The sequence below is a fragment of the Artemia sp. Qi Xiang Cuo genome, chromosome 13 (assembly GCF_049724085.1).
Source record: "Artemia sp. Qi Xiang Cuo chromosome 13, ASM4972408v1, whole genome shotgun sequence".
Classification (NCBI taxonomy): domain Eukaryota; kingdom Metazoa; phylum Arthropoda; class Branchiopoda; order Anostraca; family Artemiidae; genus Artemia; species Artemia sp. Qi Xiang Cuo.
The window spans coordinates 17,107,955-17,123,978 of NC_142806.1; the positions used below are offsets into that span (position 1 = coordinate 17,107,955).

General features: G+C 35.3%; 1 protein-coding gene across 2 annotated transcripts in view; it reads right to left on the reverse strand.

The window, feature by feature from the left end:
• LOC148945022 (uncharacterized) overlaps positions 1–16,024 on the reverse strand; it is a 54,968-nt gene that overhangs the window by 9,084 nt on the left and 29,860 nt on the right. The window contains exon 4 of one of the 2 annotated variants that reach the window (XM_089098569.1): positions 398–568. The exons of the other annotated variant lie outside the window; for it this stretch is intronic. Within the exon in view, the coding sequence (XP_088954695.1) occupies positions 398–568 (171 nt within the window). The remainder of the gene's footprint in view (positions 1–397; positions 569–16,024) is intronic. 2 annotated transcript variants of the gene reach the window in all.

Genomic DNA, 16,024 nt, shown 5'->3' on the forward strand with positions numbered 1-16,024 from the left:
AAACTACTAATTTTGATAATTGGTTATGTTAAGAATACATAGCTAATATATATTTCAGCTATTATGCAAGGGTTCTGAAACGCCACAGTCATTTCGTTTCTACCAGATTTCTACTTCTCTTGATGAATAACGAAGAAGACCAGTTTCCAGCCAGCGACTTGTGAAGTTTTGAACTCATGAATAGGCTCGAATCTGTTGTAAATTTAAGCTGTGATTTGAGAAAGACTGATAGAAACATTGATATTTGCAGTCAACATTGATCACGCCGGCGCCGCACCACCGACATCTTACCGGTGGCACGGCGCTGTTTTGGCCCCGCCGTCGCCGGTCTTCCCTTATCGGCGCGGCACTGGAATCTATATGATACTGTAAAAAAAACAAAATGTTTGAGAAATACCTTGATTGTCAAAAGATGTGGAGCCAAATTCCTGAGTGTCATGTTCCAGTTTATACAGTCCTGAAAAGCCAGGAAAATTACCCAAAGGAATACCTTCATGTTTTTGAGGCAAAACAAGGTTTGGACTGTCACAGAGATTCTTACTAGAACTTGGCGAAGTATCTTCAACTTCTAAAACAAAATATAAATAGAAGAACATATAGCACATGTAAATATTAGATATATTAAACCAAACTTAGTCTCTATAAAAGCAAGGGTCATCCAGTCACATTGTGGCTAGATCATTAAGCTAGTAAAATTTATATATGTTTACTTATAAAATTTATATATATATATATATATATATATATATATATATATATATATATATATATTATATATATATGAGTAGAAGCATTATGTTATCATATCTTGGCAAAGTCGTTTCTTCTAGAAGCAACTTAATCCCCCCCCCCCCATGTTTTGCAAAGAAAATTGTAGATACAACAACTGCCAAGATAGCTTTTAACTTCCCCATTCCTGTAAGTTAATAATGATTTTTACTTCTTTTTGGAAAGATAATCAATCAATTCCGCTTAATGCAAGAATCCAAAAAAGAAATTATGTTTGGCGCAGATTTTAACTTAGTAAGCTTAATTTCTTAATTCAGGATTAATAGCACCCCCACCTTTTTCTAGTGTCAGCTAATATTTTTTTAAACGAAAGTGTTAGCTACCATTTCTAAGAGACATAATTTGGATGAGAAAAAAAAGAAAAAAGGAATTAAACTCGGAAAAAAAAAAATCAAAAGTGTTTCAAAGAGTGTCCAAAGGAATCACAAAAAAAATCATTTGAGTCTATTACACGCATAAAATCGAAGAATGTTTTTTTTTAATAATCTAAATGAAACTAAAAAAAATCGTTTTAATTCACCATTAATATAACTCCCCACCTTTTTCTAGTGTAAGCTAATTTTTTTTTGTAACAGGAGTTTTAGCTAACAGTTCTAAGAAACATAGTATTTGGCTGAGAAAAAAGAATGAAGTGAAGCTCGGAAAAAGAAATTCAACATACCCGATTAGACTCGCCTGTCCCCTAAGATAATTAATAAGAGACAAAGAAAAGAATTAAGGCCCTAAGGGATCGTTCTTCAATTTTCCTCAAGCCTACTAGCGTTGCGAAAATATGTGAAACTATTCGTTTGTAGAATATGTATAATACTTATTTCAGATTTAGAGTTGATTAGTTTTTTTTTTTTAATAAAAAATAATTGTCTATAAATGTAAGTTTAATATATCAGTGATTATACTTTCCACTTCTGCTCCTTCTTTTTAAAACAGCTTAGTAGATGGTTTTTGGTAATTTTCTCTTGAATGTGAAAATTTCTTATGGGACCTTAAGGCGTAACAGCAATGGTACGCTCAGAAACTCTTGGCTTATTGGTGCATATATTTCAAACTATTGTTTTTCCTTCTTTCCTATTTCAACCTTCTTTGTTTTTCGTCTGTTTTGGCAATTGATTGTTTGATTTTTTTTTTCTTTTTAACAGGAGTGGAAGAACAAATCAGAGAAGACTGCAAAGCCAGAAAAAAGGCGCAAAAGAGAAACTGAGCGAAATATAAGCGAAAGTCAGCTGAAGAGACAACCCCCAACTCTTTTTTTAAAAAGCCGGAATATATTTTTTTATTTGTATGTTTTTTTATACCTGACACTATTTGCAATTCGATTTTATTCCCCTGCTAGAACTAGGGGGTCGTCAAATTTTCACTTTATAGTAGAGATGCCTCAGGAGGTCCGATTGCCCACCCCTGCTGCCACCTACAACTTTTTTTAACACCAAATATGGGCATAGCCTCCCTAGGGAGAACACGTGGTTAATGGGGTCAATGACCTAAATTTCCAAAGGTGTCGATGTTGTTGTGGTTGTAAGTGCACGCTCTCAGCGAATGTCAAGGTCGATGTTATTGATGTTGTAAGTGCACGCTCTCAGCGAATGTCAAGGTCGATTTATTTGATGTTGTTGTTGTTGTAAGTGCACGCTCTAAGCGAATGTCTAGGTCAATGTTGTTGTTGTTGTAAGTGCACGCTCTCAGCGAATGTCAAGGTCAATGTTGTTGTTGTTGTTGTAAGTGCACGCTCTCAGCGAATGTTATGAGTTTCCAGAAATTTGGAACACCTGTGCTGTCGACCTCAATTCCCCTATCGTGAATCAATAATTCCTCTTAAAAACAACAAATTAATTCCCCTTTCTTGACAGATCAATCAACCAATGACATCATCTGTCAGACTTTAAAAATTTTCACCTAGAAACGATTCTCCAGGAATAGATCCAAGTCATTAATGTCTTTGCCTCGGAAACAACTCTACTGGTCGAACTCCAAAAGATATTAATAACCAAACGCAATGGAAACAATTCTCCAAGAAACATCTTAGCGATGAATTGTTTTAGCGCGGGAATCAGGTTTCTTAGTAATTTGAAATGCGTCAGCGCAGAGATTCCAAAAACCAAAGGAACACGCTGAAATTATGTTTAGGGATTATTTGGGCGAAACCGTTTTAGACAGGTTATGGAATTATTTCGGTGAAACAGTTAGAGACATTTTAAAAGATGATTTTAGAAGAGAATTTGAGAGTGAAACTCTGTGGTCGTTATAATAAACAAGTTCTATTTGAACAGTGTTGTGAGGTCCACTACCACAACCTCAAAGGGTTTTGATACCCCCCCCCCCCAACTCAACGCAGCGCCCGGTCCACAAAGGTCCCCCCAACCACCCAAAGGACCACCCCGCCCGCAAGGGTCCCCCAGGCTCCCAAAGGGCCCTCGGACCCCCAAAGGCTCTCCCCGAACCCCCAAAGGCCCTCCCCCAGCCCCCAAAGGTCCCCCAGGCTCCCAAAGGACCACCCAGCCCTAAAGGGCCCCCAGCACCCCAAAGGCCCCTGAGCCCCCATTTTTTAATACTTTTTATGGCTTTATTATATCTTTTCAGAACAAGTTATTTTCTTAATGTCCATCCTAAACCCATTTTACAAGTTGAAGTACTTATCTTTTTCCACACGTCTTTACTTTCCGACTTTTTGCATACCACAACACCAAGCAATACTTTTCAAATGGCATTTCAGAACCAGTTCGTCACTTAATGTCCCTCCTAAACCCATTTTACAAGTTGAAGTACTTATCTTTTCACCCACAACTTTAATATAATCCTTCTTGAATGCTCCAACTCCAAGCAATACTTTTCAATGGCATTTAAAAACAAGTTCTTTTCTTAATGTCCTTCCTAAACCTATTTTCCAACTTGAAGTCCCCATCCTTTTCACCCACAACATTACTTTACAGCTTTTGAATGCCCCAACACCAAGAAATACTTTTCAAAAGGCATTTCAGAACCAGTTCCTCTCTTAATGTCCCTCCTAAACCCATTTTCCAACTTGAAGTTCCCATCCTTTTCAACCCACAACTTTACTTTACAGCTTTTTGAATGCCCCAACAGCAAGTAATACTTTTCAAAAGGCATTTCAGAACAAGTTCCTTTCTTAATATCCCTTTTAAACCTATTTTACAAGTTGAAGTACCCATCCTTTTCACACACAACATTACTTTACAGCTCTTGAAGGCCACAACACCAAGCAATACTTTTCAATGCATTTCAGAACAAGTTCTTTTTTTAATTTCCCTCCTAAATCCATTTTTCAAGTTGAAGTAGCCATACTTTTCACCCACAACTTTACTTTACATCTTTTTGAATGCCCAAACAGCAAGCAATATTTTTCAAAGAGCATTTCAGAACAAGTTATTTTCTCAATGTCCCTTCTAAATCTATTTTCCAACTTGAAGTACTTATCTTTTTCCACACGTCTTTACTTTCTGACTTTTGCATACCACAACAGCAAGAAATACTTTTCAAAAGACACTTCAGAACAAGTTTTTCCCTTAATGTCATTCAAAGACCAATTTTACAAGTTGAGGTACCCATCCTTTTCACCCACAACTGTACTATAAGGCTTTTCGAATACCACAATATCAAGCAATAGTTTTCAAAAGGCTTTATTATATCTTTTCAGAACAAGTTCTTTACGTAATTTTCTTCCTAAACCTATTTTACAAGTTAAAGTACTTATCTTTTCACCCACAACTTTACTATACTCCTTCTTGAATGCTCCAACACCAAGCAATACTTTTCAAATGGCATTTCAGAACAAGTTCTTTTCTCAATGTCCTTCATAAACCTATTTTCCAACTTGAAGTTCCAATCCTTTTCACCTCAACACCAAGAAATACTTTTCAAAAGGCATTTCAGAACAAGTTCCTTTCTTAATATCACTCCTAACCCCATTTTACAAGTTGAAGTACCAATCCTTTTCACCCACAACTTTACATTACAGCTTTTTGGTTACCTCAACACCAAGCAATACTTTTCAAAACGTATTTCAGAACAAGTTATTTTCTTAATGTCCCTCCTAAGCCCATTTTATAACTTGAAGTACTCATCCTTTCACCCACAACTTTACTATACTCCTTTTTGAATGCTCCACCACCCAACAATACTTTTCAAAGGCATTTCACAACCAGTTCTTTGCCTAATGTCCCTCCTAAACCCATTTTACAAGTTGAAGTACCCATCCTTTTCAACCCACATCTTTACTTTACAGATTTTGAATGCTCCAACACCAAGCAATACTTTTCAAAGGGCATTTCAGAACAAGTTATTTTCTTAATGTCCCTCCTAAACCCATTTTACAAGTTGAAGTACCCATACTTTTCACCCACAACTTTACTTTACAGCTTTTGAATGCTCCAACACCAAGCAATACTTTTCAAATGGTATGTAAGAAAAAGTTATTTTCTTAATGTCCTTCCTAATCCCGTTTTACAAGCTGAAGTTCCCATCCTTTTCACCCACAACTTTACTTAACAGCTTTTTGAATGCCCCAACTCCAAGCAATACTTTTCAAAAGGCATTCCACAACCAGTTCCTTTTCTTAATGTCCCTCCTAAGCCCATTTTACAACTTGAAGTACCCATCCTTTTCACACACAACATTACTTCACAGCTCTTGAAGGCAACAACACCAAGCAGTACTTTTCAATGCATTTCAGAACAAGTTATTTTCTTAATGTCCCTCCTAAACCCATTTTACACGTTGAAGTACCCATCCTTTTCAACCCACAACATTACTTTACAGCTTTTGAATGCCCCAACACATGGCAATACTTTTCAATTGGCATTTCAGAACAAGTTATTTTCTTAATGTCCCTCCTAAACCCATTTTACAAGTTGAAGTACCCACCCTTTTCACCCTCAACTTTACTATACTGCCTTTTTGAATGCTCCAACACCACGCAATACTTTTCAAATGGCATTTCAGAACAAGTTATTTTCTTAATGTCCTTCCTAAACCCATTTTACGAGTTGAAGTTCCCATCCTTTTCACCCACAACTTTACTTTACAGCTTTTTGAATGCCCCAACACCAAGCAATACTTTTCAAAAGGCATTTCAGTACCAGTTCCTTTCTTAATGTCCCTCATAAAACCTTTTTACAAATTGAAGTACCCATCCTTTTCAACCCACAACATTACTTTACAGCTTTTGAATGCCCCAACACATAGCAATACTTTTCAAATGGCATTTCAGAACAAGTTATTGTCTTAATGTCCCTCCTAAACCCATTTTAGTTGAAGTACCCACCCTTTCACCCTCAACTTTACTATACTGCCTTTTTGAATACTCCAACACCAAATAATACTTTTCAAATGGCATTTCAGAACAAGTTATTTTCTTAATGTCCTTCCTAAACCCATTTTACAAGTTGAAGTTCCCATCCTTTTCACCCACAACTTTACTTTACAGCGTTTTGAATGCCCCAACACCAAGCAATACTTTTCAAAACGCATTTCAGAACCAGTTCGTTTCTCAATGTCCCTCATAAAACCTCTCTGCAAACTGAAGTACCCATCCTTTTCACACACAACATTACTTTACGGCTATTGAAGACCACAACACCAAGCAATACTTTTCAATACATTTCACAACAAGTTCTTTTCTCAATGTCCCTGCTAAACCCATTTTACATGTTGAAGTACCCATCCTTTTCAACCCACAACTTTACTTTACAGCTTTTGAATGCCCCAACACCTAACAACACTTTTCAAAAGGCATTTCAGAACCAGTTCCTTTCTTAATGCCCCTCCTAAACCCATTTTACAAGTTGAAGTACCCATACTTTTCACCCACGACTTTACTATACTGCATTTTTGAATGCTCCAACACCAAGCAATACTTTTTAAATGACATTTCAGAACAAGTTATTTTCTCAATGTCCTTCCTAAACCCATTTTACAAGTTGAAGTTCCCATCCTTTTCACCCACAACTTTACTTTACAGCTTTTTGAATGCCCCAACTCCAAGCAATACTTTTCAAAAGGCATTTCAGAACCAGTTCCTTTTCTTGATGTCCCTCATAAAACCTTTTACAAATTGAAGTAACAATCCTTTTCAAACACAACTTTACTTTACAGTGTTTTGAATGTGCCAACACCAAGCAATACTTTTCAAATACATTACAGAACAAGTTTTTTTCATAATGTCCTTCCTAAATCCATTTTACAAGTTGAAGTGCCCATCCTTTTCACCCACAACTTTACTTTACAGCTTTTTGAATGCCCAACATCAAGCAATACTTTTCAAAGGCATTTCAGAACTAGTTTGTTTCTCAGTGACCGTCCTAAACCCATTTTACAAATTGAAGTACCCATCCTTTACACCCACAACCTTACTTTACAGCATTTTGAATGCCCCAACAACAAGCAATACTTTTCAAGACATTTCAAAACTATTTCTTAATGTCCCTCCTAAACCCATTTTACAACTTGAAGTACCCATTCTTTTGACCCACAACTTTACTTTACAGCTTTTTGAATGCCCCAACACCAAGCAATACTTTTCAAAAGACATTTCACAACAAGTTCCTTTCTTAATATCACTCCTAAGCCCATTTTACAAGTTGAAGTACTCATCCTTTTAACTCAAAACTTTACTTTACAGCTTTTGAATGCTCAAACACCAAGCAATACTTTTCAAATGCATTTCAGAACAAGTTGTTTTTTTAATGTCCCACCTAAACCCATTTTCAAGTTGAAGTACTCATCCTTTTCACCATAACTTTAGTATACTACTTTTTTGAATGCTCCAACACCATGCAATACTTCTCAAATGACATATCAGGAGCTAATTTTCTCATTGATGTGAAGAAAAGTTCAAGTTCTTTTTCTAACCATCCATATGAAAAGAAATAAGTTACAGATCAATTCTATTTTTCAAGAAAAAATAAAAATTTTCCACTCCAGTTCAGATTTTTCTCAGAGATGGAAAAATTTAAAATTACTGTTCTAAATTTTTCATAGAAGATACAAAAAGTTATACGTTGATCATGAAAAGTTAACTCAAGTCTGAATTTTATTAAAGAACTTACAGTTCAATTCTAATTTCTCTAAAGAAAAATAAAAATCTTCCTCTGCAGTTCTTAATTTCACAAAGACACAAAGAAATTTAAATTTCTCTTCTGAATTTTCGTAGAGAAAAGAAAAAGTTATAGTTCAATTGTAATTTTTTTTCAAAGAAAATGAAAAATCTCCAACTTTTTAATAAACATTCCAAGCGCTTAACATGCTAACGTTTCCTAAGATAATAGAAATATAACAAAGTAATGCATAAAATATTTTTATTGAAGTTACAACATAAAGATATGCTACAGACTTTATTTTACATTATTAACATCATTGAACAGCATTGAACATTCTGAATCTGTTCCATAAAATAATTTATCGAGTTCTCTGTCTCTTGACACTAGAGTTACTCGATTCTCTTAGTTCATAACCACTAGAATAATCATTAAACCATTTTGAGTCATATACAATTTCCACTGAGAATGTCACCTACTGATTCAATACACGTTTCATCATGGGTATTATTTGATTCATTGACTACATGATCAATAGTAGTAATAATGCTCACTTGTGCTTCATTGTCCAAACAAATTGTCATTATATTCATTAGTAATATTGCCAGTCAATGCTCTTTTTATTTTAACAACAATGTAACTGTCTCTTATCTCATTATTTTTACAGAGGCAGCAGTTTTGGCACGTTGACAAGATATGATTTATAATGTTGGTGCAGCAGTAGGCTCTTCTTTATTTTACATTTTCCGACGAGTATGGTTAGGTTAGACTAGATTAAGTTAGGTTAGATTAGGTTAGGTAAGTTAGGTTAGGTTAGCTAAGTTAGGCTAGGTTGGCTAGTAAACATCTCTCCATGTTTAAGTTAGGTTAGGTTAGGCTAGATTAAGTTATGTTATCTTAAGTTAGGTTAGCCTACATACGAACGCGTATGTCGGCTAACCTAACCGAACTTAACCTAACATAACTTAATCTAGCCTAACCTAACCTAACTTAAAAATGGAGAGATGTTTACTAGCTAGCCTAACCTAACTTAGCTAACCTAACCTAACTTACCTAACCTGACTTTACCTAACCTAATCTAACCTAACTTAATCTAGTCTAACCTAACCTAACCATACTCGCCGGAAAATCCCCCCAGGTCGACTGTGTATTTTTCTCTCACTTTGCATGCGTGCGGTTGTAGCAAACGTACTCTATGGTTGCTCTTACATTGGGAACGACTTTCCCAGTTTGTACTCCTTGGTAGGTTATCGAGGCTATCGAGTATATTACGTGTGTTAAATCAGTCATTTTTTACCCTTGGTGGGATAAAAACCTAAATATATTTTTAAAAAAGACGTGAAAATGAATTATTCGAAGAAAGTGTGTGTACATGATAAAGTCATTGTTGCCTTGAATGCTGACAAAGAGATATATTTGAACTATGGAACAAGTAGTAGTGGAGATCTTATTGAGAATGTGTGCCTACGCTGTCAAAACAGTGCGGAGTTAAATTCCATTATAGTAGTCAAGAATATTCGTCGTTCTAAAGATGTATATGCTAAATTGTCAGATCCAGAGAATCTAGTTCTCAAACAGAATACCAAATCAAAATTGATTTTTGATGAAAATGGACGACTTTGAGCTAATGAGTTGGGCAAAATTCTAGACATTAAAATATCTTATTGTCATATTTCAGGTATTCACATTAGAATGAAATCAGAACAGAAAAGAATAAACTCCGGCTACACCAACATTATAAATCATTTCTTGTCAACGTGCCAAAACTGCTGCCTCTGTAAAAATAATGTGATAATAGACAGTGAAATTGCTGGTAAAATAAAAAGAGCATTGGTAGACAATATTACTAAGGAATATAATGACAAATTGATTGGAAAATGAAGCACAAGTGAGCATTATTACTACTATTGATCATATAGTCAATGAATCAAATAATATCAAGGATGAAAAGTATATTGAATCAGTAGGTGGTATTCCCAGTGGAAATTGTATATGACTCAAATGGATGAATGATTATTCTAGTGGTTATGAACTAAGAGAAGCGAGTAACTCTAGTATCAAGAGAGAGAGAACTCGATAAATTATTTTATGGAACAGATTCAAAATGTTCAATGATGTTAATAATGTAAAATAATGTCTGTAACATATTTTTATGTTGTTACTTCAATAAAAATATTTTATGCATTACTTTGTTATATTTCTATTATCTTAGGAAACGTTAGCATGTTAAGTGCTTGGAATGTTTATTAAAAAGTTGGAGATTTATTATTTTCTTTGAAAAAAAATTAGAATTGAACTATAACTTTTTCTTTTCACTATGAAAATTCAGAAGATAAATTTAAATTTCTTTGTGTTTTGGTGAAATTAAGAGCTGCAGAGGAAGATTTATATTTTTCTATGGAGAAATTAGAATTGAACTGTAAGTTATTTAATAAAATTCAGACTTGAGTTAACTTTTCATGATCAACGTATAACTTTTTGTATCTTCTATGAAAAATTTAGAACAGTAATTTTAAATTTTTCCATCTCTTTGAGAAAAATCTGAGCTGGAGTGGAAAATTTTTATTTTTTCTTGAAAAATAGAATTGATCTGTAACATTTCTTTTCATATGGATAGTTAGGAAAAGAACTTGAACTTTTCTTCACATCAATGAGTAAATTAGCTCCTGATGTCACTTGAGAAGTATTTCATGGTGTTGGAGCATTCAAAAAAAGTAGTATACTAAAGTTATGGTCAATAGGAGGATTATTTCGACTTGAAAATTGGTTTAGAACGAATATTAAGAAAGAAACTTGTTCTGAAATGACTTTGAAAAGTAATTCTTTGTGTTGGAGAATTCAAAAGCTTTACAGTAAGTTTTTGAGTTAAAATGTTTAGCAATTCAACTTGTAAAATGGACTTAGTAGGTATATTAAGAAAGGAAATTGTTGTGAAATGTCTTTTGAAAAGTATTGCTTGGTGTTGGGGCATTCAAAAAGCTGTAAAGTAAAGTTTTGGGTTAAAAGGATGGGTACTTCAAGTTGTAAAATGGGTTTAGGAGGGACATTAAGAAATTGTTGTGAAATGTCTTGAAAAGTATTGCTTGGTGTTGGGGCATTCAAAAAGCTGTAAAGTAAGGTTGTGGGTGTAAAGGATGGGTACTTCAATTTGTAAAATGGGTTTAGGACGGTCACTGAGAAACAAACTAGTTCTGAAATGCCTTTGAAAAGTATTGCTTGATGTTGGGCATTCAAAAAGCTGTAAAGTAAAGTTGTGGGTGAAAAGGATGGGCACTTCAACTTGTAAAATGGGTTTAGGATGGAAATTATGAAAAAAACTTGTTCTGAAATGTATTTGAAAAGTATTGCTTGGTGTTGGCACATTCAAAAGACTGTAAAGTAAAGTTGTGTGTGAAAAGGATTGGTACTTCAATTTGTAAAAGGTTTTATGAGGGATATCAAGAAAATGAAATGGTTCTGAAATGCCTTTTGAAAAGTATTGCTTGGTGTTGGGGCATTCAAAAAGCTGTAAAGTAAAGTTGCGGGTGAAAAGGATGGGAACTTCAACTTGTAAAATGGGTTTAGGAAGAACATTAAGAAAATAACGTGTTCTGAAATGCCTTTTGAAAAGTATTGCTTGGTGTTGGAGCATTCAAAAATGCAGTATAGTAAAGTCGTGGGTGAAAAGTATGGGTACTTCAACTTGTAAAATGTGTTTTGGAATGGCATTAAGAAAGGACCTGGTTCAGAAATGCCTTTTGAAAAGTATTGTTAGTTGTTGGGGCATTCAAATGCTGTAAAGTAAAGTTGTGGATTGAAAAGGATGGGTACTTCAACTTGTAAAATGGGTTTAGGAGGGATATTAGGGAAAGAACTTGTTGTGAAATGCATTGAAAAGTATTGCTTGGTGTTGTGATCTTCAATAGCTGTAAAGTAATGTTGTGTGTGAAAAGGATGGGTACTTCAGTTTGTAGAAAGGTTTTATGAGGGACATTAAGAAAGGAACTGGTTCTGAAAAGCGTTTTGGAAAGTATTGCTTGGTGTTGTGACATTCAAAAAGCTGTAAACTAAAGTTGTGGGTATAAATGTTGGGTACTTCAACTTGTAAAATTGATTTATGAAGGACATTAAGAAAATAGCTTGTTCTGAAATGTCTTTTGAAAAGTATTGCTTGGTGTTGGAGCATTCAAAAAGGCAGTATAGTAAAGTCGTGGGTGAAAAGGGAGGGTACTTCAACTTGTAAAATGGGTTTAGGAGGGACATTAAGAAAATAACTTGTTCTGAAATGCCATTTGAAAAGTATTGCTATGTGTTGGGGCATTCAAAAGCTCTAAAGTAATGTTGTGGGTTGAAAAGGATGGGTACTTCAATTTGTAAAAGGTTTTATGAGGGACATTAAGAAAGGAACTGGTACTGAAATGCCTTTTGAAAAGTATTGTTTGGAGTTGGGGCATTCAAAAAGCTGTAAAGTAAAGTTGTGGGTGAAAAGTATGGGTACTTCAACTTGTAAAATGGGTTTAGGAGGGACATTAAGAAAAGAACTTGTTCTGAAATGCCCTTTAAAAAGTATTGTTAGGTGTTGGGGCATTCAAAAGCTGTAAAGTAAAGTTGTGGGTTGAAAAGGATGGGTACTTCAACTTGTAAAATGGGTTTTGGAGTGACATTAGGAAAATAACTTTTTTTTAAATGCCTTTGAAAAGTATTGTTGGGTGGTGGAGCATTCAAAAAGGAGTATAGTAAAGTTGTGGGTGAAAAGGATGGGTACTTCAACTTGTAAAATGGGCTTAGGAGGGACATTAAGAAAATAACTTGTTCTGAAATGCGTTTTGAAAAGTATTGCTTGGTGTTGAGGTAACCAAAAAGCTGTAATGTAAAGTTGTGGGTGAAAAGGATGGGTACTTCAACTTGTAAAATGGGGTTAGGAGTGATATTAAGAAAGGAACTTGTTCTGAAATGCCTTTTGAAAAGTATTTCTTGGTGTTGAGGTGAAAAGGATTGGAACTTCAAGTTGGAAAATAGGTTTAGGAAGGACATTGAGAAAAGAACTTGTTCTGAAATGCCATTTGAAAAGTATTGCTTGGTGTTGGAGCATTCAAGAAGGAGTATAGTAAAGTTGTGGGTGAAAAGATAAGTACTTTAACTTGTAAAATGGGTTTAGGAAGAAAATTACGTAAAGAACTTGTTCTGAAAAGATATAATAAAGCCTTTTGAAAAGTATTGCTTGATGTTGGGGTATTCGAAAAGCCTTATTGTACAGTTGTGGGTGAAAAGGATGGGTACTTCAACTTGTAAAATTGGTCTATGAATGACATTAAGAAAAAAACTTGTTCTGAAATGTCTTTTAAAACGTATTTCTTGGTGTTGTGGTATGCAAAAAGTCGGAAAGTAAAGACGTGTGGAAAAAGATAAGTACTTCAAGTTGGAAAATAGGTTTAGAAGGGACATTGAGAAAATAACTTGTTCTGAAATGCTCTTTGAAAAATATTGCTTGCTGTTGGGGCATTCAAAAAGCTGTAAAGTAAAGTTGTGGGTGAAAATTATGGCTACTTCAACTTGTAAAATGTATTTAGGAGGGACATTAAGAAAAGAACTTGTTCTGAAATGCATTGAAAAGTATTGCTTGGTGTTGTGGCCTTCAAGAGCTGCAAAGTAATGTTGTGTGTGAAAAGGATGGGTACTTCAACTTGTAAAATAGGTTTAGAAGGGATATTAAGAAAGGAACTTGTTCTGAAATGCCTTTTGAAAAGTATTGCTTGCTGTTGGGGCATTCAAAAAGCTGTAAAGTAAAGTTGTGGGTAGAAAAGGATGGGAACTTCAAGTTGGAAAATGGGTTTAGGAGGAACATTAAGAGAGGAACTGGTTCTGAAATGCCTTTTGAAAAGTATGTCTTGGTGTTGGGGCATTCAATAGCTGTAAAGTAATGTTGTGGGTGAAAAGGATGGGTACTTCAAGTTGGAAAATAGGTTTAGGAAGGACATTAAGAAAAGAACTTGTTCTGAAATGCCATTGAAAAGTATTGCTTTGAGTTGGAGCATTCAAGAAGGAGTATAGTAAAGTTGTGGGTGAAAAGATAAGTACTTCAACTTGTAAAATGGGTTTAGGAGGGACATTAAGAGAGGAACTGGTTCTGAAATGCCATTTGAAAAGTATTGCTTGGTGTTGTGGTATGCAAAAAGTCGGAAAGTAAAGACGTGTGGAAAAAGATAAGTACTTCAACTTGTAAAATGGGTTTAGGATGGACATTAAGAAAATAACTTGTTCTGAAAAGATATAATAAAGCCATAAAAAGTATTAAAAAATGGGGGCTCAGGGGCCTTTGGGGTGCTGGGGGTCCTTTGGGGGTCTGGGGGGGTCCTTTGGGGGCTGGGGGAGGGCCTTTGGGGGTTCGGGGAGAGCCTTTGGAGGTCCGGGGGCCCTTTGGGAGCCTGGGGGACCCTTGAGGGCCGGGTGGTCCTTTGGGAGCATTGAGGGACCTTTGAGGACCGGGCGCTTCCTTCGGGGTTGGGGTGGGGGGATCGGAACCCTTTGGGGTTGGGGTAGAGGACCTCACGACACTGTTCAAATACAACTTGTGTATTATAACGACCACAGAGTTTAACTCTCAAATTCTCTTCTAAAATCATCTTTTAAAATGTCTAACTGTTTCACCGAAATAATTCCATAACCTGTCTAAAACGGTTTCGCCCAAATAATCCCTAAACATAATTTCAGCGTGTTCCTTTGGTTTTAGGCATCTCTGCGCTGACGCATTTCAAATTATTAAGAAACCTGATTCCCGTGCTAAAACAATTCATCGCTAAGATGTTTCTTGGAGAATTGTTTCCATGGCGTTTGGTTATTAATATCTTTTGGAGTTCGACTAGTAGAGTTTTTTCCGAGTCAAAGACATTAATGACTTGGATCTATTCCTGGAGAATCGTTTCTAGGCGAAAATTTTTAAAGTCTGACAGATGATGTCATTGGTTGATTGATCTGTCAAGAAAGGGGAATTAATGTGTTGTTTCTAAGGGGAATTATTGATTCACGATAGGGGAATTGAGGTCGACAGCACAGGTGTTCCAAATTTCTGGAAACTCATAACATTCGCTGAGAGCGTGCACTTACAACAACAACAACAACAACATTGACCTTGACATTCGCTGAGAGCGTGCACTTACAACAACAACAACATTGACCTTGACAATCGCTGAGAGCGTGCACTTACAACAACAACAACATCAAATAAATCGACCTTGACATTCGCTGAGAGCGTGCACTTACAACATCAATAACATCGACCTTGACATTCGTTGAGAGCGTGCACTTACAACAACAACATCAACAACTTTGGAAATTTAGGTCATTGACCCCATTAACCACGTGTTCTCCCTAGGGAGGCTATGCCCATATTTGGTGTTAAAAAAAGTTGTAGGTGGCAGCAGGGGTGGGCAATCGGACCTCCTGAGGCATCTCTACTCTTTATGAGCATCATTTCCTTATCATTTGTAGTGGTGAAGTATAGCACAACACAGGTGCGCAGTCTGTCAAGCCAGTATATATACATCCTCTTAATTATTTAAAAATAACTGCTTCTTGATTAATTTAAAATAAACACATTTTTCAATAAAAGTATTTCGAAGATAGCCTTAAGAGATATTGAAATTTAAAATGGTCAAAAGTATAGTCATGTTATAAGTGAAAAATAAACCGTACAATAATTACTATGGATGAATAAACGACACCTTTTGCGAAAAGAAATTAAATTGAACCATCTAAGGAAATTTAAAACGAACAGAAAATACTCTAAATGAATTTTCCAGGATTTTTTTTTCTATACATATTATTTAAATTTCTAATCCGTCGTTAGGAAGAAAGCAAAAAGACGGAGTACAACATAATACAAAAAGAAAAGAGAGAAAAAACAAAAATACGGAACAAGCACTTAAAATACTACAGCAATGCTACTGACACAGAAGAGACGATCAGTAGTGCAAAAGCTTTGAGTTAAAATTTTCAATCTGTCTTTGAATGGCATGTCATCGTGATTCTGTTGCTGGGAAATGATTGACAAATGACAGTTTAAACTTCTTGTTACAATGAGGTTTATTTTGGCTCTTTAATTGGGTTGTAGTTATTGCAGTAACAATTATACTCTTTCTAACTAATAGATTGGCAATAATATAGAGTTTAACAGAAAATTCAGAATATTAACAAAACAAAGCTTTTACAAC